Raw genomic sequence first — 27,732 nt, forward strand, 5'->3', positions numbered from 1 at the left:
CCGTTGTGAATCCAAGCCAGCTACAGAATGGACTGATTTTACACAGCAGCTTTATAGCCTGGAGTCATTCTGAATGTGTCATGATTATGGTGCCTGTAGGGTAGTATTTAGAACGCTGACTGGGCAGCAGATTGAAGCTGAAGCAGGGGAGGAGACGGGGCTATGGGGAAAGCATGGGACAGCTGGATTGGCTTTGAATTGCTCTAGTAAAGAGCCGGCACAAACAGGATGGACCGAATGGCCTCCTTCTGATCTATGACATCCAGGGCCAAAATTCGCTGAGGCAGCAAGAGTGCTAGCAACAATTTGTTACCACGTCTCCCATCACCAGAGTGAAGCAAGGCTCAGCGCTGCTTTAAAGCACCAGCAAGATGGGTCACGGTGAACTCAAACAGAGCAAACACACCCAACCCAGCCCTCATACAAGATGGAAACCATTACCTTTCAACAGATGGTCAGCACGGAAACACTCCCCATTCTTCAGGTCTTTCACCATGTAGTCGGCAAACTTGTCCACGTGGCCGGATGTTCTGCAACATGAATCACCAAAGCTCAGGCGGCAGGATGATAGTGAGGGCACGTTTATATTTTAAAACTACCAGTCCTCCGAGCCTGTGAATCCCTCCCTCTCGAAAGCGATGGGTTATAGGGAACACTGAATTAACCCTTTAAAATTCCACAATAATACGTTAAAAAAAACACACGTCCGCAATGCCTCCCGCTCGCTATCTGGTGACCTGGATGTAAACTGCTTGCGCGGTCGAGGTCAGAGTTTGGCTCCACGTGACGCCACAGACCATCGGAGGTATTGAAACAATGTTGAATATGAAAGGCCTTAGGCCGAGAAAACATTGAATGAAAGCAAAATCAGAATGTGGGGAAATTAGGCCATTGACATGTCCTGAAAAGGATCATGGATTTTACTCCCGACCAGCAGGATGCAGTTTTGCTGAGAGAATAGGTAGGATGTATCTCAGACTGTGGTTGAACCAGACCCTCAGCAGTGTTGCAATGTTAAACTAAACAGAACGCACTGCGCAAACGGTGGGATAAGGTATATCAATAACACGCGGAAGAAGCACAAGAGCACTCACAAGAAGAAGGGAGAAATCTCGGACGACCAGAGAACAGCTCCCAAGACCCTTGTACACCCCACGGTCCTGAGCTCCATTCCCCAGATAAGGTTGCCTAATTGCTTTGTCTGGTAAACAGTCAATGAAATTGTTCAGTGAAGGTTATTTTTTTAAATTATCCTCTTTGTGGCTGGTCACTAACCAGCGGGTTGCTTCCGAAAATCTTACACCGTCAACACTCAGTGTAGGTTCAGGCACCAAAGGGCACTTCACATGGGTAGCAGAGGGCAGCCCGTGCCCAGGAAAGGGGAAAAGATATCACACTTGGCTCAGATGGAAACATGTTTCCCATGCACACGTAAACACACACCAGTGCAGATAACTGTCCAACTCCTTCAGAACCTTAGCCTGTCTGATGCCTTTTCTTCACGTGGCCCAAGTAAAATATGGAACTAGGAGTGTCGGAGAGAGGGAGCTACTCTGATCTGAACGGCGACAAAAAAATCACCGAGGGAGGGAGACATCTGCCCCATTACTCAGATTCCTCCATTCACTTGTTCTTCTGCTCTACCCTTTTTATGGACGCAGTTCCCCATGTGCCACAGCTGGTAAAGGCCATTTGTGTAATTAAGCCATAAAATGGAATGTTTAATTGCTGGTCTGTGCTGAGTTGGCTGATCTCACTGGGAGCTCTAAACTGATATCAGAGCCCCTTCTGCTATGGAGGCAGTAAATCAGCCTTGTCTCTCACCCCCTCTGGACGTTTTGGAAGGAAGAATGAGGAGAGGCAATATAAAGGAGCTGCGGGAACAGAGAGACCTGGGGGTTTGCTTACAGAAATCTTTGAAGGTGGCAGGACAAGTTGAGAAGGCTGTTAAAGAAGCATATGGGATCTTGGGCTTCATTAATAGAGGCATAGAGTACAAGAGCAAGGAAGTTATGCTAAACCTTTATAAAACACTGGTTAGGCCCCAGTGGATTACTGTGTCCAATTCTGGGCAACATACTTTAGGAAGGATGGCAAGGCCTTAGAGAGGGTGCAGAAGAGATTTACTGGAATGGTACCAGGGATGAGGGACTTCAGTTATGTGGAGAGACTGGAGAAGCTGGGGTTGTTCTCCTTAGACGGTAAGGCGAGATTTGAAAGAGGTGTTCAAAATTATGAGGGGTTTTGATAGAGTGGATAGGGAGAAACTGTTTCTACTGGCTGAAGGGTCAGTAACCAGAGGACACAGATTTAAGGTAATTGGCAAAAGAGCCAGAGGTGAGATAAGGAGAAATTTTTTTACGCAGTGAGATATAATGATCTGGAATGCACTGCCTGAAAGGATATCATAGCATGGTACAGCACAGAAGGAGGCCATTCAGTCCATTGTGCCTGTGTCGACTAGTAAGTTTCAATAGTAACTTTCTAAAGGGAATTGGATAAGATAGGGGAGGAAAAAAATGAGGTGGGGTTGGCAGTATTGATTAAGGAGTTTATTGCATGTCCTGGAGGGGTCAAGGACAGAACCAATTGGTTAGAGTTAAGAAACAATAGAGGCGCCATTACACTACTGGGTGTATTCTATAGGCCACCAATTAGACTGGCAGCAAATATAAAAGGGAATTCAAAACTCTTCTATAGCCATATAAATAGTAAACGGATAGTAAGAGAGTGGGGCCAATTAGGGACCAAAAAGATCTACGCATGGAGGCAGAGAGGATGGCTGAGGTACTAAATGAATACTTTGCATTTGTCTTTACCAAGGAAGATGCTGCCAAAGTCACAGTAAAAGAGGAGGCAGTTGAGATACTGGATGGGCTAAAGAATGATAAAGAAGAGGTACTAGAAAGGCTAGCTGAACTTAATGTAGATAAGTCACCCGGTCTGGATGGGATGCATCCTAGGTTGCTGAGGGAAGTAAGGATGAAAATAGCGGAGGTACTGGCCATAATCTTCCAAACATCCTTAGATACGGGGGGTGATGCCAGAGGACTGGAGAATTGTAAATGTTACACCCTTGTTCAAAAATGGGTGTAAGGATAAACCCAGCAACTATAGGCCAGTCAGTTTAACCTCGTGGTGGGGAAGCTTTTAGAATCGATAATCCAGGCCAGAATTAATAGTCATTTGAACAAGTGTGGATTAATTAAGAAAAGCCAGCACGGATTTGTTAAAGATAAATTGTGTTTAACTAACCTGATTTAGTTTTTTGATGAGGTAACAGAGAGGGTTGATGAGGGCAATGTGGTTGATGTGGTGTATATGATAAGGTGTTTGATAAAGTGCCACATAATAGGCTTGTCATCAAAGTTGAAGCCCATGGAATAAAAGGGGCCGTGGCAGCATGGATACGAAATTGGCTAAGTGACAGGAAACAGAGAGTAGTGGTGAACAGTTGTTTTTCGGACTGGAGGAAGGTATACAGTGTTGTTCCCCAGGGGTCGGTACTAGGACCACTGCTTTTTTTGATATATATTAATGACTTGGACTTGGGTGTACAGGGCACAATTTCAAAATCTGCAGAAGACAAAACTTGGAAGTGTAGTGAACAGTGAGGAGGATAGTGATAGACTTCAAGAGGACATAGACAGGCTGGTGGAATGGGCGGACACATGGCAGATTAAATTTAATGCAGAGGAGTGCAAAGTGATGTATTTTGGCAGGAAAAACAAGGAGAGCCAATATAAACTAAATGATACAATTCTAAAGGGGGTGCAGGAACAGAGAGACCTGGGGGTGAACATACACAAATCTTTGAAGATGGCAGGACAGGTTGAGAAAGCGGTTAAAAAAGCATACGGATCCTTGGCTTTATAAATAGAGGCAGAGAGTACAAACACAAGGAAGTTATGCTGAACCTTTACAAAACACTGGTTCAGCCACAACTGGAGTATTGTGTCCAATTTTAGGCACCGCACTTTAGGAAGGATGTGAAGACCTTAGAGAGGGTGCAGAAAAGATTTACTAGAAATCCAGGGATGAGGGTCTTCAGTTACGTGGATAGACTGGAGAAGCTGGGATTGTTCTCTTTAGAATAGAGAAAGTGGAGAGGAGATTTGATAGAAGTGTTCAAAATCATGAAGGGTTTAGATAAAGTAAATAAAGAGAAATTGTTCCCATTGGCAGAAGGGTCGAGAACCAGAGGACACAAATTTAAGGTGATTGGCAAAAGAACCAAAGGCGACATGACAAAAAATCTTTTTTTACGCAGCGAGTGGTTATGACCCGAAATGCGCTGCCTGAAAGGCTGGTGGAAGCAGATTCAGTTGTGGCTTTCAAAAAGGAATTGGGTAAATAGTTGAAGGCAAAAAAATTTGCCGGGCTATGGGGAAAGAGCGGGGGGAATGGGATTAACTAGATTGGTCTTATAAAGAGCTGGCACAGGCTCAATGGGCCGAATGGCGTCCTTCTGTGCTGTAACCATTCTATAATTCTATGATAAATACCTGAAGGGCAGAAAATTGCAGGGCTATGGGGTCAATAAGCAGCACCTGGTTCTGAGGACACAGGCCTGGCACGAAGGGTCACCACCTTGTGGTAAATTGTTTTTGAAGTCTACATGACAAAATGTTATCAAGATGTTACAGCTCCTCTGCGCCCACCTTCTGTTTCTTTATTGTCCCATTCTCACTCCTGCCCTCCACCCTATCACAGATCTTCCTTTTTTTGTTCTTAACTCCCCTCTCAGCCCCTTTTCCCTGACTCTGCACTTGCTTAAAAACTGTTAAATCTCTAACATTGTCCAGCTCTGACGAAAGGTCATTGACCTGAAACGTTAACTCTCTCTCTCTCTCTCTCTCTCTCTACAGATGTTGCCTGACCTGCTGAGTGTTTTCCGGTACTTTCTGGTTTTTATTTCAGATTTCCAGCAGCTGCAGCCTTTTTGCTTTTGTTATCCTGGTGTTGACTGTTCTGTCGACGAAGCTGCAGCTCCGTGCTGGCCATCCAAGCCCCCCCCCCCACCTCCCCACACAGGATGAGTATCCTCTGCCCCCTACCCCCCACCCCCCCACTCCGGGCACGAGCCACCGCACCCGGAACTCGAAGACTTACTTGAGGACGGGTTCCGGAGTGAGCATCGTGCAGTCGATCTCCAGGATCTGCTCCTCCTGGATGAAGTGCTGCCGCCAGATCTGAAGGGTGTTGTTCTTTAGAGCGCAGCCGACAGGACCAAAGTCGTAGAGGCCACTCACACCTGAGCAAAGTACAATCAGACTCCATTTATCTAACACACTCAGTGCAGATTGCTCCACCTCCCCCTCACGTTTTCTCCCACACTCTCTCGCTGGTGAATAGTTGCACAGTCTCCAACAGTCCTCTCGTATCTCACCCCCGATAGATAATGGGGCACGGTAGTGTTTACTAATGGGTGGGTATGGTAATGTAGTGGCTATGTTACTGGACTAGTAATCCAAAGAACGTGAGTTTGAATCCCACCTTGGGCAGTTTGAGAGTTTGAATTCAGAACCTGGAAATAAAAATCTGGTATCAGTAAAAGTGACCATGAAGCTGTCGGATTGACATAAAATGAAATGCTGCCGCCAGATCTGAAGGGTGCCCTTTTGGGGTGGAAACCTGTCGCCCGTAAACGGTCTGGCCAATATGTGACTCCAGTCCCACACCAAGTCCCTTGCCTGAGGAGGTCGGAGAGGAATTTTCCTTTATTGGCCCTGGGTTTTTTCTCTGTTTTTTTTTGCCTCTCCCGGGAGATTACAGGGCTGCCGGGAGTGGGGGGGGGTGAGGGGGGGAGGAAGTGTTTAGTCAATGATGCTCCAGCTATCACGGAGTGGGGCAGGCTTGATGGACCAGCTGGTCTTTTCCTGCCCGTCAATTTCATACGTTCATATGAATGCTCACTTGCCCAAACAGCCCCAGAGACGGGCGCTCCTACCTCCATATATAGCAAAAGCCTGGTCGTAGAAGAACCTCCGCTTTAGTGTGTCCTCCATTTTTGTTCGGTCAACTATGCCATCCTTTGGCTGCAGAGCCAGCTCCTGTGGGGACAAGGACAGAGGGGCGGACGTTTGTACGTGACTGAAATAAGAGCAAGTGAATGAGACAAAACAATCGCTACGTTTGGAGTGAGTTTCTCTTTGAATCATTCAAGGACAAAACACACGTCAAACGTACGTACGAGGTTCCAAACCAACACCACTCTGTTTTAGTGCTGACACAAGTGAAAACTACACCGTAGGGCACTGAGGATATACATCCAGTGATTCTCATACACCACAGGGCACTGAGGATATACATCCAGTGATTCTCATACACCACAGGGCACTGAGGATATACATCCAGTGATTCTCATACACCACAGGGCACTGAGGATATACATCCAGTGATTCTCATACACCACAGGGCACTGAGGATATACATCCAGTGATTCTCATACACCACAGGGCACTGAGGATATACATCCAGTGATTCTCATACACCACAGGGCACTGAGGATATACATCCAGTGATTCTCATACACCACAGGGCAGTGAGAATGTACATCCAGTGATTCTTTTTTTTTTATTCGTTCATGGGATGTGGGCGTCGCTGGCAAGTCCAGCATTTATTGCACATCCCTAATTGCCCTTGAGAAGGTGGTGGTGAGCCGCCTTCTTGAACCGCTGCAGTCCGTGTGGTAAAGGTTCTCCCACAGTGCTGTTAGGAAGGGAGTTCCAGGATTTTGACCCAGCGACGATGAAGGAACGGCGATATATTTCCAAGTCGGGATGGTGTGTGACTTGGACGGGAACTTGCAGGTGGTGTTGTTCCCATGTGCCTGCTGCTCTTGTCCTTCTAGGTGGTAGAGGTCGCAGGTTTGGGAGGTGCTGTCGAAGAAGCCTTGGCGAGTTGCTGCAGAGCATCCTGTGGATGGTACACACTGCAGCAACAGTGCGCCGGTGGTGAAGGGAGTGAATGTTTAGGGTGGTGGATGGGGTGCCAATCAAGCAGGCTGCTTTGTCCTGGATGGTGTCGAGCTTCTTGAGTGTTGTTGGAGCTGCACTCATCCAGGCAAGTGGAGAGTATTCCATCACACTCCTGACTTGTGCCTTGTAGATGGTGGAAAGACTTTGGGGAGTCAGGAGGTGAGTCACTCGCCGCAGAATACCCAGCCTCTGAACTGCTCTTGTAGCCACAGTATTTATATGGCTGGTCCAGTTAAGTTTCTGGTCAATGGTGACCCCCAGAATGTTAATGGTGGGGGATTTGGCGATGGTGATGCCGTTGAATGTCATGGGGAGGTGGTTAGACCCTCTCTTGTTGGAGATGATCATCGCTTGGCGCGAATATTACTTGCCACTTATCAGCCCAAGCCTGGATGTTGTCCAGATCTTGCTGCATGCGGGCACGGACTGCTTCATTATCTGACGGGTTGCAAATGGAACTGAACACAGTGCAATCATCAGCAAACATCCCCATTTCTGACCTTATGATGAAGGAAAGGTCATTGATGAAGCAGCTGAAGATGGTTGGGCCTAGGACACTGCCTTGAGGAACTCCTGCAGCAATGTCCTGGGGCTGAGATAATTGGCCTCCAACAACCACTACCATCTTCCTTTGTGCTAGGTATGACTCCAGCCACTGGATAGTTTTCCCCGATTCCCAGACTTCAATTTTACAAGGGCTCCTTGGTGCCACACTCGGTCAAATGCTGCCTTGATGTCAAGGGCAGTCATTCTCACCTCACCTCTGGAATTCAGCACTTTTGTCCATGTTTGGACCATGGCTGTAATGAGGTCTGGAGCCTGGCAGAACTCAAACTGAGCATCAGTGAGCAGGTTATTGGTGAGTAAGTGCTGCTTGATAGCACTGTCGACGACACCTTCCATCACTTTGCTGATGATTGAGAGTAGACTGATGAGGCGGTAATTGGCTGGATTGGATTTGTCCTGCTTTTTGTGGACAGGACATACCTGGGCAATTTTCCACATTGTCGGGTAGATGCCAGTGTTGTAGCTGTACTGGAACAGCTTGGCTAGAGGCGCGGCTAGTTCTGGAGCACAAGTCTTCAGCACTACAGCTGGGATGTTGTCGGGGCCCATAGCCTTTGCTGTATCCAGTGCACTCAGCCGTTTCTTGATATCACGTGGAGTGAATCAAACTGGCTGAAGACTGGCTGCTGTGATGGTGGGGATATTGGGAGGAGGTCAAGAGGGATCATCCACTCGGCACTTCTGGCTGAAGATGGGTCTATATTCTCATACACCACAGGGCAGTAAGAATATACATCCAGTGATTCTCATACACCACAGTGCAGTGAGAATATACATCCAGTGATTCTCATACACCACAGGGCAGTAAGAATACACACCCAGTGATTCTCATACACCACAGGGCAGTGAGAATACACACCCAGTGATTCTCATACACCACAGGGCAGTGATAGTATACACCCAGTGATTCTCATACGCCACAGGGCAGTGATAGTATACACCCAATGATTCTCATACACCACAGGGCAGTGAGAATACACACCCAGTGATTCTCATACACCACAGAGCAGTGAGAATATACATCCAGTGATTCTCATACACCACAGGGCAGTGAGAATACACACCCAGTGATTCTCATACACCACAGAGCAGTGAGAATACACACCCAGTGATTCTCATACACCACAGATCAGTGAGAATACACACCCAGTGATTCTCATACACCACAGAGCAGTGAGAATACACACCCAGTGATTCTCATACACCACAGGGCAGTAAGAATATACATCCAGTGATTCTCATACACCACAGTGCAGTGAGAATACACACCCAGTGATTCTCATACACCACAGGGCAGTGAGAATACACACCCAGTGATTCTCATACACCACAGGGCAGTGAGAATGTACACCCAGTGATTCTCATACACCACAGGGCAGTGAGAATATACACCCAGTGATTCTCATACACCACAGGGCAGTGAGAATGTACACCCAGTGATTCTCATACACCACAGGGCAGTGAGAATACACACCCAGTGATTCTCATACACCACAGGGGAGTGATAATGTACACCCAGTGATTCTCATACACCACAGGGCAGTGAGAATACACACCCAGTGATTCTCATACACCACAGGGGAGTGAGAATGTACACCCAGTGATTCTCATACACCACAGGGCAGTGAGAATACACACCCAGTGATTCTCATACACCAAGTACACCACAGTCAGTGAGAATGTAAGAGTGGAACCAGTGTCACATTTAATTCGAGGCGCTGTCCTGTGACACATTTAATCTGAGGCCAACAGTAAGGTGAATTGCAGCTCTTACTTTAGCCTCCAGGATCCTTTTACGAGCTTTAAGTTCCGCCACAGCTTTATCGACATCCACCTGCGGAGAATTATCTGCTTTCAGCTTCCGAACAAGTTCTCCCTGGAAAGGAACATAAAAGAGCTGAATTAAGAAATGTCAGAGCTGTGTAGACTCACAACTGGGGGCTACGGTCTTCTCCGTGAAAAGGGCATCGTCCAACTATACAAATAATGTCACTTCATACACAGAGTCCTGAGATTGGAAAAACTGTGCCTGCCTCAGGAGCAGCTCGACTGTATAAGTGCAGTTTTTTTTGCAGGAGTTCCTGTGGAAATTCTCCCTTAAAAAACCCAGATGATCTGAAGACATGTCCTTTATAAGTGGATATTGACCATTGCATGGGCCACTGTGAAGCCCTGCACAAACTCTACTACAGCCTAGGCTGCATTTACACAGCATCAGGAAGCTTTTGTTTTTGTCCTTAAAAAGAAATACTTGCATTTATATATTGCCTTTCACTACCTCCGGGCGCTCCAAAGCTCTTTACAACCAATAAAGTACTTTTTTTCTGCAGTGTTGTCACTGTTGTAATATAGGAAACGCGGCAGCCAATTTGCGTACAGCAAGCTCCCACAAACAGTAATGAAATAAATGACCAGATCTGTTTTAGTGATGATGGTTGAGGGACAAATATTGGCCAGGATACCGGGGAGAACTCCCCTGCTCTTCTTCGAATAGTGGCCGTGGGATCTTTTACGTCCACCTGAGAGGGCAGACGGGTCCTCGGTTTAACAACTCATCCGAAAAACTGCGCCCCCGACAGTGCAGCACTCCCTCAGTAACACACTGGGAGTTCCAGCCTGGATTTTGTGCTCAGGTCTCTGGAGTGGGACTTGAACCCACAAATTTCTGACTCAATGACCATTGGAAACTTCAGCAGCGGCAACTGCGAGGGGTATTGGGATTGGACTGTACTTTCATTGTGGGCTTGGGTTCAAGTCCAACCCAGAACAGGTGACAGTGCCTGTCACTGGATGGGATTTGAATTAGGGCACGGTCGCAAGGCTGGGGGAAAAATCTGGGGTGGCTTCAGGTGTACAGCATGTTCCTGAATTACAGTGCCATCTCCAAGGGCGAATGCATCGTAAAAGCTGAACGACGGCCCCAATAAACGGCAGCTCTATAAACGCACCTTAAGTAGTGTAGATGGGAGCAGAAAGTTGCAACGGGACATGGATAGATCAAGTGAGTGGGTAAAACTGAGACAGATGGGAGTTTAATGTGGGGTCATCCACTTTGAACCTAAGAAAGATAGATCAGAGTATTTTCTAAATGGTGAGAAGCTAGGAACTGTGCAGGAGCAGAGAGATTTAGGGGTCCATGTCGAGAAATCACTAAAAACCAGTGGACAGGGACAATAATAATTTAAAAGGCTAATGTTGGCCTTTATCTCAAGGGGGCTGAAATAATGCTACAGTTGTATAAAGCTCTGGTTAGACCCCATCTGGAGCACGGTATGTTCAGTTCTGAGCACTGCACCTCAGGAAGGATCTATTGGCCTTGGAGGGGGTGCAGTGCAGATTCACCAGAATGATACCAGGGCTAAAATGTGGAGTTATGTTATGAGGACAGGTTGCATAGACTAGGCTTGTATTCCCTTGAATATAGAAGATTAAGGGGTGATCTGATTGAGGTGTTTAAGATGATTAAAGGATCTGATAGGGTAGATAGAGAGAAACTATTTCCTCTGGTGGGAGAGTCCAGAACAAGGGAGCATAACCTTAAAATTAGAGCTAGGCCGTTCAGGAGTGATGTCAGGAAGCACTTCTTCACACAAAGGGGAGTGGAAATCTGGAATTTTCTCCTCCAAAAAGCTGTTGAGGCTGGGGGTCAATTGAAAATTTCAACTGAGATTGATCGATTTTTATTAGGTAAGGGTATTAAGGGTTACGGAACCAAGGCAGAAAAACGGAGTTAAGATACAGATCATCCACGATCCAAATGAATGGCTGAATGGCCTACTCCTGTTCTTTGTTCCATTGATTGTACAAGACAAAATCTAAAAGCTCCTTCACTCCAAAGGTAATTAACTCGTTAAGTTCTGAGCATTGAACTGCATCTGCCACCTAACTGCTCGCTCTGCCAACCTGAGGCCTCCCGCGATCTCCCTCGCAGTCACAACCATCAGCAAACTTCAAGATCATTCCGCGTATTCATCTCCAAATCACTTGTACGAGTAGAAAACATAAAAGATGGACCCAGCCCAGATCCCCAGAGCACACCCCTCCCCACGTCACACCATAGGAATAGAGATAGGCCATGGAGTGGGTCAAAATCCTGGAACTCCCTTCCTAATAGCAGTGTGGGAGAACCTTCACCACACGGACTGCAGCGGTTCAAGAAGGTGGCTCACCACCACCTTCTCAAGGGCAATTAGGGATGGGCAATAAATGGCCTTGCCAGCGATGCCCACATCCCAAGAATGAATAAAAGAAAATTCAGCCTCTCGAGCCTGTCTCGCCATTCAAACAGATCACGGCTGATCTATACCTCAACTCCATTCACCCGCCTTTGATCCATATCCCTCGATACTGGCAATTAGAGGCCAGTCAGCCTAACGTCGGTGGTGGGGAAACTTTTAGAAACAATACAGGACAAAATTAATTGGCACTTTGAAAAGTAAGGACTAATAAATGAGAGTCAACACGGAAATAAGGAAAGCAAAGAGAGGGCATAAAAAAATATTAGCCAGTAAGATTAAAGAAAATCCAAAGATGTTTTATCAGTACATTAAGAACAAGAGGATAGCTAAGGAAAAGGTGGGACCTATCAGGGATGATAAGGGTAACTTGTGTGTAGAAGCAGAGGATGTGGGTAGGGTTTTAAATGAATATTTTGTCTCCGTATTCACAAAGGAAAGGGATGATCCGGACATAGTAGTTAAAGAGGAGAGGTGTGAAATATTGGATAAGGTAAACATAACGAGAGAGGAAGTACGAGAGGGACTGGAATCCTTGAATGTTGATAAGTCACCAGGGCCGGATGGATTGTTTCCTAGGCTATTGAAGGAAGCCAGGGAGGAAATAACGGATGCTCTGAGGATCATTTTCCAATCCTCACTAGATACAGGGGAGGTACTGGAGGACTGGAAGACTGCAAACGTAGTACCATTGTTTAAAAAGGGTACGAGGGAAAGGCCGAACAATTAAAGACCGGTCAGTCTTACCTCGGTGGTGGGCAAACTATTAGAATCAATACTGAGAGATAGGATAAACTGTCACTTGGAAAGGCATAGTTTAATCAGGGATAGTCGGCATGGATTTGTTCAGGGAAGGTCATGCCTTACAAGTCTGATTGAATTCTTTGAGGAAGTGACAAGGAGGATTGATGAGGGTAGTGCAGTGGATGTTGTCTACATGGATTTTAGTAAGGCAACTGACAAGGTCCCACATGGTAGACTGGTCAGAAAGGTAAAAGTCCATGGGATACAGGGAAATGTGATGAATTGGATCCAAAACTGGCTCAGTAACAGGAAACAAAGGGTAAAAGTGGATGGATATCTTTGCGAATGGAAATCCGTTTCCAGTGGTGTGTCACAGGGCTCAGTGTTGGGCCCCTTGCTGTTTGTGGTATATATTAATGATTTGGACTTGAATGTAGGGGGCATGATTGCAAATTTGCAGACGACACAAAAATTGGCCGTGTAGTTGATAGTGAAGAGGATGGCTGTAGACTCCAAGAAGATATCAATGGGTTGGTGGAGTGGGCGGAAAAGTGGCAAATGGAGTTCAACCCGGAGAAGTGTGAGGTAATACACTTAGGGAGAGCAAACAGCAAAAGGGAATACGCAGTAAACGGGAATATATTGAGGGGTAGAGGAAGTGAGAGACCTTGGAGTGCATGTGCACAGGTCCCTGAAGGTGGCAGTACAGGTAGATAATGTTGTGATGAAGGCATACGGAATGCTCTCCATTATTAGCCGAGGTATAGAATACAAAAGCAGGGATGTAATGATGGAACTGTATAAAACGCTGGTAAGGCCACAGCTGGAGTATTGTGTGCAGTTCTGGTCACCACATTACAGGAAGGACGTAATTGCTCTGGAGAAAGTGCAGAGAAGATTTACAAGAATGTTGCCAGGGCTTGAAAATTGCAGCTACGAGGAGAGATTGGATAGGTTGCATTGTTTTCCTTGGAGCAGAGGAGGCTGAGGGGAGACTTGATTGAGGTGTACAAAATTATGAGGGGCCCAGATAGAGTAGGCAGGAAGTACCTGTTTCCCTTAGCGGAGAGTTCAAGAACTAGAGGACACAGATTTAAGCTGATTGGCGGAAGGATTAGAGAGGACATGAGGAAAAACTTTTTTACCCAGAGGGTGGTGGGTGTATGGAATTCGCTGCCCGAATTGGTGGTAGAGGCAGGGACCCTCAACTCTTTTTAAAAGTACCTGGACCTGCACCTAAAGTGCTGTAAGCTGCAGGGCTACGGACCGGATGCTGGAAGGTGGGATTAGAATGGGCACCTGGTTGTTCTGCGAGCCGGTGCGGACAAGATGGGTCGAAAGGCCCCCTTCTGTGCTGTATCTTTTCTATGGTTCTATGGATTTGTTAAAGGAAACTCATGGTTGACTAACTTGATTGAGTTCTTTGATGAAGAAATAGAGAGGGTTGATGAGGGTAGTGTGGTTGATGTTGTGTATATGGACTTTCAAAAGGCATTTGATAAAGTATCACATAATAGATTTGTTAGCAAAATTATAGCCCAAGGGATTAAAGGGACAGTGGCAACGTGGATACAAAATTGGCTAGGGACAGAAAGCAGAGAGTAGTGGTGAACGGTTGTTTTTCAAACTGGAGGGAAGTATAGAGTGGTGTTCCCCAGGGGGCAGTATTAGGACCATTGCTCATTTTGATATATATTAACGACTTGGACTTGGGTATACAGGGTATAATTTCAAAGTTTGCAGATGACATGAAACTTGGAAATGTAGTAAACAATGTGGAGGATAGTAACAGACTTCAGGAGGACATGGACAGGCTGGTGAAATTGGCAGATGAAATTTAACACAGAGAAGTGTGAAGTGATACATTTTACAGAATGAGGAGAGGCAATATAAACTAAATGGTACAATTTTAAAGGGGGTGCAGGAACAGAGAGACCTGGGGGTGAACATACACAAATCTTTGAAGATGGCAGGACAAGTTGAGAAGGCTGTTAAAAAAGCATATGGGATCCTGGGCTTTATTAATAGAGGCATAGAGTACAAAAGCAAGGAAGTTATGCTAAACCTTTATAAAACACTGGTTAGGCCTCAGCTGGGGTATTGTGTTCAATTCTGGGCACCACACTTTAGGAAGGATGTCAAGGCCTTAGAGAGGGTGCAGAAGAGATTTGCTAGAATGGTACTAGGGATGAGGGACTTCAGTTATGTGCAGAAGCTGGAGTTGTTCTCCTTGGAACAGAGAAGGTTAAGAGGAGATTTAATAGAGGTGTTCAAAATCATGAACGGTTTTGATAGAGCAAATAAGGAGAAACTGTTTCCAGTGGCAAAAGGGTCGGTAACCAGAGGACACAGGTTTAAGGTGATCGGCAAAAGAGCCAGAGGCGACATGAGGAAACATTTTTTTGGGCAGTGAGTTGCTATGATCTGGAATGCACTGCCTGAAAGGGCGGTGGAAGCAGATTCAATAGTAACTTTCAAAAGGGAATTGGATAAATAGTTGAAGGGAAAAAAAATTACAGTGCTATGCAGAAAGAGCAGGGGAGTGGGACTAATTGGATAGCTCTTTCAAAGAGCCAGCACATGCACGATGGGCCGAATGGCCTCCTCTTGTGCTGTGCCTACTATGAAACCCTTACCCTCCATTCCAAAAACCATCCACGTACTCCTACTTTTTGTTTCCTTTGCCCTAGCCATCCACTACACTTCCTTACAATGGCACGTTTATTTAATTTTCTCAACAAGTCTCTTTTATGACACTTTATCAAATGCCGCACTAAATAGCTCATTGGTACTGCACGCTGCTTTCAGATTCTCTCTCTGTCAGCCATGGCTCAGTTGGTAGCGCATCCGCCTCTGAGTCTGAAGATCGTGGATTCCAGTCCGGAGAAATGTGAGGTAATGCATTTCGGGAAGGCAAACCAGTTAAAGGAGTACACAATAAATGGGAGGATACTGTGAGGTGTAGAGGAACAGAGGGACCTTGGAGTGCATGTCCACAGATCCCTGAAGGTAGCAGGACAGGTAGATAAGGTGGTTAAAATGGCATACAGGATACTTTCCTTTATTAGCCGAGGCATAAAATATAAGAGCAGGGAAGTTATGCTGGAACTGTATAAAACATTGGTTAGGCCACAGCTTGAGTACTGCGTACAGTTCTGGTCACCACATTACAGTAAAGATATGATTGCACTGGAGAGGGTACAGAGGAGATTTACAAGGATGTTGCCAGGATTGGAGAATTTTAGCTATGAGAGATTGGATAGGCTGGGGTTGTTTTCAGTGGAACAGAGGAGGCTAAGGGGAGAGTTACTTGAGGTATATAAAATTACGAGGGGCCTAGATAGAGTGGATAGGGAGGACCTATTTCCCTTAGCAGAGGGGTCAGTGACCAGGGGGCATACATTTAAAGTAATTGGAAGGATTAGAAGGGAGCTGAGGAGAATTTTTTTCACCCAAAGGGTGGTGGGAGTCTGGAACTCACTTCCTGAAAGGGTGGTAGAGGCAGAAACCCTCAACTCACTTAAAAAGTACTTGGATGTGCACTTGAAGTGCCGTAACCTACAGGGCTACGGACCATGTGCTGGAAAGTGGGATTAAGCTGGATAGCTCTTTTACGGTTGGCATGGACGCGATGGGCCGAATGGCCTCCTTCTGTGCTGTAATTTTCTATGATTCTATGAAGTCCCACCCCGCGACGAGAGCATAATCCAGGCAGACACTCCCGGTGCAGTACTGAGGGAGCGCTGCCCTGGGGAGGTGTCGTCTTTCGGATGAGACGTTAAACTGAGGCCCCGTCTGCCCTCTCAGGTGGACGTAAAAGGTCCAATGGGACTATTCTGAAGAAGAGCAGGGGAGTTCTCCCCGGTGACCTGGCCAATATTTATCCCTCAACCTGCATCACTAAAAACAGATGAATCTGGTCATTTATCTCACTGCTGTTTGTGGGACCTTGCTGTGCGCAAATTGGCTGCCACACTGTCCTGCATTACAACAGTGACTAAAACGTCAAAAGTACTTAATTGGTTGTGAAGTGCTTTGGGACATCCTTAGATCGAGAAAAGCGTTATAGAAATTTCTCCCCTCGGTGCGCTATTATTTCAGATTAAAAATCGACCCCCAAGAAACTAGAGATGGGGAGGGGGGGGGAAGAGAATGGAACAAAGAGGACACATCATTTAAAATGTGCAACCTGGGAGGGATCGGGTGGAATCACTGAAGAGCGATGTATAGTACAGGAACGCTGTAAAGAAAATCAGTCACTGGACAGGGTCAGACTGCAACTCTCTGGTGCAGGAGTCAAACGTGGCAGGGGGCGGGATCTGGAAATGTAAACTGCAGCAGGCAGGGTCTGCTGAGATTTCGCACAGTCTGGAGTACACACTGCACTGAGAAACGTGTGTGGCTGGTGTACAGATTACAGTCCTACAGCCACAGACGCACAGCACACCACCCACATTCCCACAAGGGCAGCTCACTCTCAACAACTCAGGAGAACAGGGTGGAACTGTCAACGAGCGGTGTGATTAGAAAAACAAGACAAATGTAAAGAATCTTACAACACCAGGTTATAGTCCAACAATTTTATTTGAAAATCACAAGCTTTCGGAGGCTTCCTCCTTCGTCAGGTGACCTGAGGAAGGAGGAAGCCTCCGAAAGCTTGTGGTTTTCAAATAAAATTGTTGGACTATAACCTGGTGTTGTAAGATTCTTTACATTTGTCAACCCCAGTCCATCACCGGCATCTCCACAGCATCAAAACAAGACAGTCAGCTCTTCATTTAAAACATGGGAGAGGAGACAATCGCTCGATCGGATGTTGATGCCACTGCTTAATTTTTAAGCTACGGCCTCGCTCTTGAACGGTCTGAGGAGACACTTTATACTTTTGAAAATGATCTCAGTGGATTGATTCCAAGCAATATTTCAAATATCCCGTGGCACTATATCAAAGAGCTGAGGAGTTCTGTCCGGTGACCGGACCAACATTTATCCCTCAACCAATCCTTGACTAAAAACAGATTGTCTGGTCACTATCACGTTGCTGTTTGTGGGATCTTGCTGTGCACTAGTTGTTTCCTACAATACAACAGCGACTACACTTCAAAAAGAACCTGACTGGCTGTATTTGCATTTATATACGTGATTCTGATTAATGATTCAGTAATTCAAATAGAAAATTATAATTACATAAAGATATTATACTGTGTATTAAGGACTCAGCAATTCAGAATCAAATGACAAAGCATTAAATGAGTGATAAATATTACGGTTAAAATTATAATAAATTAGTTTTTCCATCACACTCAGTAATTAATATAATTAATTTAACTAATAGACTCATCAATGGACCAGTTTGCATCACTGGGCTGCCAGGGGATGTGTCCAATGGTCCTTTGCGGCCTAGCCCAGACACTGCGGCCGTGCCACGATCCCCGGCCTCTCCTACCTGCTCCCGCACCGCCTGCCTCAGCGGCGCCAGGACCTGCTCCTCGCTGCTCGCGTCTCCGTCCATCTTCGCGGCCAGGCGCTGCCACAGCGGCGGGTTCTTCTTCTTCTTCAGCTGCCGCTGCTGGAGGGCCGGGGCTGAGAGGGACAGAGGCCGGCTCCACGCCCCGGGGGAGAGCAAGCGGAAGACGGCGGCGGCGGCGGCGCTGCTGCGGGCGGCGATCCACAGGACCATGAGCCGGGGAGAGGGAGAGAGAGAGGCGGAGGGGGGGGAGGGGCAGCGCCGCCACCCGGGGGGAGCAGGAATTGCAGGGAGCAGGATGATGAAATCGCGGGTGGAGGCCATTCGGTCCATCGTGCCTGTGCCGGCTCTTTGAAAGAGCTTATCCAATTAGCCCCTTTCCCCCTTAGCCCGACACATTTTTCCACTTCGAGTATTTATCCAATTGCCTTTTGAAAGTTTCTATAGCACCTGCTTTCAGGCACTGCATTCATAATAACTGTTCCAGATCATAATTATAAGGAGTCGTACAACACCAGGTTACAGTCCAACAGCTTTATTTGAAAATCACAAGCTTTCGGAGCTTTGCTCCTTCGTCAGGTGAAGTGAAGAGATGCATATAGGGCACAGCACATATAGTCAGAGAACAATGCCTGACGAAGGAGCAAAGCTCCGAAAGATTGTGATTTCAAATAAAGCTGTTGGACTATAACCTGGTGTTGTACGACTCCTTACATCTGTCCACCCCAGTCCATCACCGGCATCTCCACATCCAGATCACAATATCTGACTTGAGTAAATTTTTTTTTCCTCATGTTGCCTCTGGTTCTTTTGCCAATTATCTTAAATTTGTGTCCTCTGGTTACCGACCCTTCTGCCACTGGCAACAGTTTCTCCTTACTTACTCTATCAAAACCCTTTATGATTTTGAACACCTCCAGCAAATCTCCCGTAAGCTCTGATCTAAGGAGAACAACCCCAGTTTCTCTAGTCTCGCCACATAACTGAAGTCTTTCATCCCTGGTACCATTCTAGTAAATCTCCTCCGCACTCTCTCCAAGGCCTTCACATGCTTCCTAAAGAGTGGTGCCCAGAATTGGACACAATACCACAGCAGGGGCCGAACCAGTGTCTTATAAAGATTTAGCATAACTTCCTTGCTTTTGTACTCTGTGCTTCTATTCATAAAGCTAAGGATCCTGTGTGCCTTTTTAACAGCCTTCTCAACTTAGGGAATTAGGGGTTATGGGGAGCGGGCAGGAAATTGGACATGAAGCTGAGTTCGGATCGGTCAATGCCCTGTGGGTGGCGGAGAGGGCCCAGGGGCTGTGTGGCCGGGTCCTGCTCCTACTTCTTGTGTTCTTTAGATTTGTGGTTGGGATCAGATCAGCCATGATCTTATTGAATGGCGGAGCAGGCTCGAGGGGCCGATTGGCCTACTCCTGCTCCAATTTCTTATGTTCTTATGTTCTTATGTTCCTGCCAGCTTCAAAGATTTGTGTATGTGCACCCCCAGGCCTCTCTGTTCCTGCACCCCCTTTAAAATTGGACCATTTAGTTTATATTACCTCTCCTCATTCTTCCTACCAAAATACATCACTTCACACTTATCTGCGTTAAATTTCATCTGCCATGTGTCTGCCCATTCATAAGAACATAAAAACATAAGAAATAGGAGCAGGAGTAGGCCAATCGGCCCCTCGAGCCTGCTCCGCCATTCAATAAGATCATGGCCGATATGATCCTAACCTCAAATCTAAATTCATGTCCAATTTCCTGCCCGCTCCCCGTAACCCCTAATTCCCTTTACTTCTAGGAAACTGTCTATTTCTGTTTTAAATTTATTTAATGATGTAGCTTCCACAGCTTCCTGGGGCAGCAAATTCCACAGACCTACTACCCTCTGAGTGAAGAAGTTTCTCCTCATCTCAGTTTTGAAAGAGCAGCCCCTTATTCTAAGATTATGCCCCCTAGTTCTAGTTTCACCCATCCTTGGGAACATCCTTACCGCATCCACCCGATCAAGCCCCTTCACAATCTTATATGTTTCAATAAGATCGCCTCTCATTCTTCTGAACTCCAATGAGTAGAGTCCCAATCTACTCAACCTCTCCTCATATGTCCGCCCCCTCATCCCCGGGATTAACCGAGTGAACCTTCTTTGTACTGCCTCGAGAGCAAGTATGTCTTTTCTTAAGTATGGAGACCAAAACTGTATGCAGTATTCCAGGTGCGGTCTCACCAATACCTTATATAACTGCAGCAATACAGCCCTGTTTTTATATTCTATCCCCCTGGCAATAAAAGCCAACATTCCGTTGGCCTTCTTGATCACCTGCTGCACCTGCAAACGAACTTTTTGATTTTCTTGCACTAGGACCCCCAGATCCCTTTGTACTGCAGTACTTTCCAGTTTCTCGCCATTAAGATAATAACTTGCTCTCCGATTTTTCCTGCCAAAGTGCATAACCTCACATTTTCCAATATTGTATTGCATCTGCCAAATCTCCGCCCACTCACCCAGCCTGTCTATATCCCCTTGTAGGTTTTTTATGTCCTCCTCACTCTCTACTTTCCCTCCCATCTTTGTATCATCTGCAAACTTTGATATGTTACACTCGGTCCCCTCCTCCAAATCGTTAATATAGATTGTAAAGAGTTGGGGACCCAGCACCGACCCCTGCGGAACACCACTGGCTACTGGTTGCCAGTCCGAGAATGAACCATTTATCCCAACTCTCTGCTTCCTGTTAGATAACCAATCCTCCACCTATGCCAGAATTTTACCCCCAATCCAGTGATTCTTTATCTTGAGCAATAATCTTTTATGTGGCACCTTGTCGAATGCCTTCTGGAAGTCTAAATACACTACGTCCACTGGTTCCCCTTTATCCACCCTGTACGTTATATCCTCAAAGAACTCAAGCAAATTTGTCAGACATAACTTCCCCTTCGTAAAGCCATGCTGACTTTGTCCTATTAAATTATGTTTATCCAAATGTTCCGCTACTGTCCCCTTAATAATAGACTCCAAAATTTTACCCACCACAGATGTTAGGCTAACTGGTCTATAATTTCCAGCCTTCTGCCTACTACCCTTTTGAAATAAGGGTGTTACATTAGCAGTTTTCCAATCTGCCGGGACCTTTGCCGAGTCCAGAGAATTTTGGAAAATTATTACCAAAGCATCCACAATCCCGACTGCCACTTCCCTCAAGACCCTAGGATGTAAGCCATCAGGTCCAGGGGATTTATCCGCCTTGAGTCCCATTAATTTACTGAGTACCAATTCCTCAGTGATTTTAATCGTATTTAGCTCCTCCCCCCCGCTAGAGCCCCCTGTTTGTCCAGTGTTGGGATATTCTTAGTGTCCTCTACCGTAAAGACTGAAACAAAATATTTGTTCAACATTTTTGCCATCTCCATGTTTCCCACCATTAATTTCCCGGTCTCATCCTCTAAGGGACCTACGTTTGCCTTAGTCACCCTTTTTCTTTTTATATAACTGTAGAAACTCTTGCTATCTGTTTTTATATTTTTTGCTAATTTATTTTCATAATCTATCTTCCCTTTCTTAATCAATCCTTTCGTTACTTTTTGCTGTCTTTTGAAGACTTCCCAATCTTCTATCCTCCCACTAAGTTTGGCTACCTTATATGTCCTTGTTTTTAGTCGGATACTATCCTTAATTTCTTTACTTAGCCACGGATGGCTGTCATTTCTTTTACACCCTTTTTTCCTCAGTGGAATATATATTTTTTGAAAGTTGTAAAATAACTCCTGAAATGAACACCACTGCTCATGTACCGTCTTACCGTTTAAACTATTTTCCCAGTCCACTTTAATCAATTCCGCTCTCATACCATCATAGTCTCCTTTATTCAATCTCTGTACGCTTGTTTGAGAACCAACCTTCTCACCCTCTAATTGGATATGGAATGTAACCATGTTATGGTCACTCATTCCAAGGGGATCCTTAACTAGGACATTATTAATTAATCCTGGCTCATTACACAGGACCAGGTCCAAGGTTGCTTGCCCCCTTGTAGGTTCAGTTACATACTGCTCAAGAAATTCATCCCTAATACACTCAATAAACTCTTCCTCAAGGCTACCCTGCCCAATTTGATTTGTCCAGTTAATATGATAGTTAAAATCCCCCATAATTATACCTGTTCCCTTATTACATGCCTCGACTATTTCCTGATTAATACTTCTTCCAGCAGAGTTGCAACTATTAGGAGGCCTATATACAACGCCCACGAGTGTTTTTTGCCCCTTATTATTCCTTATCTCTACCCAAACTGTTTCATTATCCTGATCCTTTGTCCCAATATCTTTTCCCTGTATTACAGTGATTCCTTCCCTTATTAACATAGCCACCCCACCTCCCCTTCCTTCCTGCCTGTCCTTCCTGATTGTTAAATACCCTGGCATATTTAATTCCCAGTCGTCGTCACCCTGCAGCCATGTTTCTGTAATGGCCACAAGATCATACCCATACGTCGTTATTTGTGCCGTTAACTCGTCCATTTTGTTACGAATGCTACGTGCATTCAGATAAAGAACTTTCAAATATGTTTTTTTTTATTCGTTCATGGGATGTGGGCGTCGCTGGCGAGGCCAGCATTTATTGCCCATCCCTAATTGCCCTCGAGAAGGTGGTGGTGAGCTGCCTTCTTGAACCGCTGCAGTCCGTGTGGTGACGGTTCTCCCACAGTGCTGTTAGAAAGGGAGTTCCAGGATTTTGACCCAGCGACAATGAAGGAACGGCGATATATTTCCAAGTCGGGATGGTGTGTGACTTGGAGGGGAACGTGCAGGTGGTGTTGTTCCCATGCGCCTGCTGCTCTTGTCCTTCTAGGTGGTAGAGGTCGCGGGTTTGGGAGGTGCTGTTGAAGAAGCCTTGGCGAGTTGCTGCAGTGCATCCTGTGGATGGTGCACACTGCAGCCACAATGCGCCGGTGGTGAAGGGAGTGAATGTTTAGGGTGGTGGATGGGGTGTCAATCAAGCGGGCTGCTTTATCTTGGATGGTGTCGAGCTTCTTGAGTGTTGTTGGAGCTGCACTTATCCAGGCAAGTGGAGAGTATTCCATCACACTCCTGACTTGTGCCTTGTAGATGGTGGAAAGGCTTTGGGGAGTCAGGAGGTAAGTCACTCACCGCAAAATACCCAGCCTCTGACCTGCTCTCGTAGCCACAGTATTTATATGGCTGGTCCAGTTAAGTTTCTGGTCAATGGTGACCCCCAGCATGTTGATGGTGGGGGATTCGGCGATGGTAATGCCGTTGAATGTCAAGGGGAGGTGGTTAGACTCTCTCTTTTTGGAGATGGTCATTGCCTGGCACTTACCTGGCGCGAATGTTACTTGCCACTTATGAGCCCAAGCCTGGATGTTGTCCAGGTCTTGCTGCATGCAGGCTCGGACTGCTTCATTATCTGAGGGGTTGCGAATGGAACTGAACACTGTGCAATCATCAGCGAACATCCCCATTTCTGACCTTATGATGGAGGGAAGGTCATTGATGAAGCAGCTGAAGATGGTTGGGCCTAGGACACTGCCCTGAGGAACTCCTGCAGCAATGCCCTGGGGCTGAGATGATTGGCCTCCAACAACCACTACCATCTTCCTTTGTGCTAGGTATGACTCCAGCCACTGGAGAGTTTTCCCCCTGATTCCCATTGACTTCAATTTTACTAGGGCTCCTTGGTGCCACACTCGGTCAAATGCTGCCTTGATGTCAAGGGCAGTCACTCTCACCTCACCTCTGGAATTCAGCTCTTTTGTCCATGTTTGGACCAAGGCTGTAATGAGGTCTGGAGCCGAGTGGTCCTGGCGGAACCCAAACTGAGCATCGGTGAGCAGGTGATTGGTGAGTAAGTGCTGCTTGATAGCACTGTCGATGACACCTTCCGTCACTTTGCTGATGATTGAGAGTAGACTGATGGGGCGGTAATTGGCCGGATTGGATTTGTCCTGCGTTTTGTGGAAGGACATACCTGGGCAATTTTCCACATTGTCGGGTAGATGCCAGTGTTGTAGCTGTACTGGAACAGCTTGGCTAGAGGCGCAGCTAGTTCTGGAGCACAAGACTTCAGCACTACAGCTGGGATGTTGTCGGGGCCCATAGCCTTTGCTGTATCCAGTGCACTCAGCCGTTTCTTGATATCACGTGGAGTGAATCGAATTGGCCGAAGACTGGCTTCCGTGATGGTGGGGATATCGGGAGGAGGCTGAGATGGATCATCCACTCGGCACTTCTGGCTGAAGATGGTTGCAAACGCTTCAGCCTTGTCTTTTGCACTCACGTGCTGGACTCCGCTATCATTGAGGATGGGGATGTTTGCAGAGCCTCCTCCTCCCGTTAGTTGTTTAATTGTCCACCACCATTCACGACTGGATGTGGCAGGACTACAGAGCTTTGATCTGATCCGTTGGTTGTGGAATTGCTTAGCTCTGTCTATAGCATGTTGCTTCCGCTGTTTATCATGCATGTAGTCCTGAGTTGTAGCTTCACCAGGTTGGCACCTCATTTTTAGGTATGCCTGGTGCTGCTGCTGGCATGCTCTTCTACACTCCTCATTGAACCAGGGTTGATCCCCTGGCTTGTTGGTAATGGTAGAGTGAGGAATATGTCCAGGCCATGAGGTTACAGATTGTGCTGGAATACAATTCTGCTGCTGCTGATGGCCCACAGCACCTCATGGATGCCCAGTTTTGAGCTGCTAGATCTGTTCTGAATCTATCCCATTCAGCACGGTGGTAGTGCCACACAACACGTTGGATGGTGTCCTCAGTGCGAAGACGGGACTTCATCTCCACGAGAACTGTGTGGTGGTCACTCCTACCAATACTGTCACGGACAGATGCATTTGTGAGGACGAGGTCAAGTAAGTTTTTCCCTCATGTTGGTTCGCTCACCACCTGCCGCAGGCCCAGTCTAGCAGCTATGTCCTTCAGGACTCGGCCAGCTCGGTCAGTAGTGGTGCTACCGAGCCACTCTTGGTGATGGACATTGAAATCCCCCACCCAGAGTACATTTTGTGCCCTTGCTTCTTAACATGGAGGAGGACTGATTCATCAGCTGAGGGAGGACGGTAGGTGGTAATCAGCAGGAGGTTTCCTTGCCCATGTTTGACCTGATGCCATGAGATTTCATGGGGTCCAGAGTCAATGTTGAGGACTCCCAGGGCCACTCCCTCCTGACTGTGTATCACTGTACCGCCACCTCTGGTGGGTCTGTCCTGCCGGTGGGACAGGACAGACCCAGGGATGGTGATGGAAGAGTCTGGGACGTTGGCTGAAAGATATGATTCTGTGAGTATGGCTATGTCAGGCTGTTGCTTGACCAGTCTGTGGGACAGCTCTCCCAATTTTGGCACAAGTCCCCAGGAGGACCTTGCAGGGTCGACTGGGCTTGGTGTTTTGCCGTTGTCGTGTCCGGTGCCTAGTGGTCCGATGCCGGGTGGTCTGTCCGGTTTTATTCTTATTATGACTTTTTGTAGCGAGATTTTACAACTGAGTGGCTTGCTCGGCCATTTCAGAGGGCAATTAAGAATCAACCACATTGCTGTGGGTCTGGAGTCACATGTAGACCAGACCAGGTAAGGGCGGCAGGTTTCCTTCCCTAAAGGATATTAGTGAACCAGATGGGTTTTTACGACAATCCAGTAGTTTCATGGCTATTATTACTGATACTAGTATTTTAATTCCAGATTTTTATTTAATTAATTGAATTTAAATTCACCAGCTGCCGTGGCGGGATTTGAACTCATCACTCTGGATTTTAGTCCAGGCTTCTGGATTACTAGCCTAGTAACATAACCACTATGCTACCGTACCCGACACTTAGTTCCTGCTTTTTCCTTTTTTAACACTTTGCCTTTTACTCCATACCTTCTGTCCCTTCCTGATACGCTTTCCTCTGTCTCCCTGCTCAGGTTCCCAACCCCCTGCCACAGCTTTGATGCTGGATTAATCGTCTTACACCTTCTAGTTTTCATTTTATCTGTCGTGCCTAAAGTACCTAAAGTGCCTAAAGTACACTTTCTTTCCGCTGCTCTATGCTTTTCCCTTTCACTTGTTCTTGAACAACTGTTTGTACTATTTGTATTGTAAATTTCCCCTGGGTCTTCCCCTCTCTTGCTGCTCTCAACTTTACTCCCTTCTGACTCCCCGCTCAGGTTCCCATCCCCCTGCCACTCTATTTTAAACCTTCCCCAACAGCCCTAGCAAACACCCCCGCGAGGACATTGGTCCCGGTCCTGCTCGGGTGTAACCCGTCCCGCTTGTACAGGTCCCACCTTCCCCAGAACCGGTCCCAATGTCCCAGGAATCTAAATCCCTCCCTCCTACACCATCCCTGCAGCCACGCATTCATCCGGTCTATTTTCCTGTTCCTATACTCACTAGCACATGGCACCGGTAGTAATCCTGAGATCACTACCTTTGAAGTCCTGCTTTTTAATTTATCTCCTAACTCCTTAAATTCACCTTGCAGAACCTCATCCCTTTTTTTACCTATGTCGTTGGTACCAATATGGACCACGACTACTGGCTGTTCACCCTCCCCCTCCAGAATGTCCTGCAGCCGCTCCACAACATCCTTGACCCTAGCACCAGGGAGGCAACATACCATCCTGGAGTCACGTTTGCGGCCGCAGAAATGCCTATCTGTTCCCCTTACAATGGAATCCCCTATCACTATAGCCCTGCCACTCTTCTTCCTCCCCTCCTGTGCAGCAGAGCCACCCGTGGTGCCCCGAACCTGGCTCTTGCTGCTTTCCCCTGATAAGCCATCTCCCCCAACAGTATCCAAAGCAGAATATCTGTTTGAGAGGGAGATGGCCCCAGGGGACTCCTGCTCTACCTGCCTAGTCCTTTTACTCTGCCTGGCGGTCACCCATTTCCTTTCTGCCTGCGTAATCTTTACCTGGGGTGTGACCACCTCACTGAACGTGCTATCCACGATAGTCTCAGCATCGCGGATGCTCCACAGTGAGTCCACCCGCAGCTCCAGCTCCGAAAGACGGTTAGCCAGTAGCTGCAGCTGGACACACTTCCTGCACACATGGTCGCCAGGGACACGGGTAGTGTCCATGACTTCCCACATAGTGCAGGAGGAGCATATCACGGGTGCGAGCTGTGCTGCCATGACTTGCCTTAGACTCTTAGACTCTCCTCCCGCTCTAGGTCTCCCCTTTTATACTCTGCTCACCTCTCGGACTCTCCTGCCTCACCCGTGACGTCGCACAGTAGTTTTCTCTTGTTGCAGGTCTGCTGCTGCTTTTATTCCACAATCTCAGTCTTCTACTCTCAGGTACACTGCCGCTCTGGGGAAAAGTTCGGAAAAGCAAGGCAAAGCAGCACCTCCTTCCCCCACTTCACCGAACTCCCACACTTACCAAACTTTCAGCAGCACACTGTGTATCCGCACACCAGTCTGTTTATGTCCTCCTGAAGTCTGTAACTATCCTCCTCACTATTTACTACATTTCCAAGTTTCGTGTCATCTGCAACATTGAAATTATGTCCTCCATACTCAAGTCCAGGTCATTAATATATATCAAAAGGAACAGTGGTCTCAACTCTGACCCCTGTATACATCCCTCCAGTCTGAAAAACAACCATTCACCACTACTCTCTGCTTTCTGTCCCTTAGCCAATTTTGTATCCATGCAGCAACTGCCCCTTCAATCCCATGGGCTTTAATTTTGCTAACAAGTCTATTATGTGGTAATTTCTCAAACCCCATTTGA

General features: G+C 46.7%; 1 protein-coding gene across 2 annotated transcripts in view; it reads right to left on the reverse strand.

Moving 5' to 3' along the window:
* The window catches only part of gars1 (glycyl-tRNA synthetase 1), a 43,715-nt gene extending 25,493 nt beyond the window's left edge, over positions 1-18,222 (reverse strand). For both annotated transcript variants that reach the window (XM_067968418.1, XM_067968427.1), the window contains exons 1-5: positions 17,973-18,222; positions 9,322-9,423; positions 5,951-6,053; positions 5,113-5,254; positions 442-530 (exon numbers count right to left, since the gene is read on the reverse strand). In XM_067968418.1, the coding sequence (XP_067824519.1) occupies positions 442-530; positions 5,113-5,254; positions 5,951-6,053; positions 9,322-9,423; positions 17,973-18,206 (670 nt within the window). In that variant the 5' untranslated portion in view covers positions 18,207-18,222. The remainder of the gene's footprint in view (positions 1-441; positions 531-5,112; positions 5,255-5,950; positions 6,054-9,321; positions 9,424-17,972) is intronic.
* Between the last annotated feature and the right edge of the window lie 9,510 nt (positions 18,223-27,732).

Source organism: Heptranchias perlo, chromosome 2, assembly GCF_035084215.1.
Source record: "Heptranchias perlo isolate sHepPer1 chromosome 2, sHepPer1.hap1, whole genome shotgun sequence".
NCBI classification, from domain to species: domain Eukaryota; kingdom Metazoa; phylum Chordata; class Chondrichthyes; order Hexanchiformes; family Hexanchidae; genus Heptranchias; species Heptranchias perlo.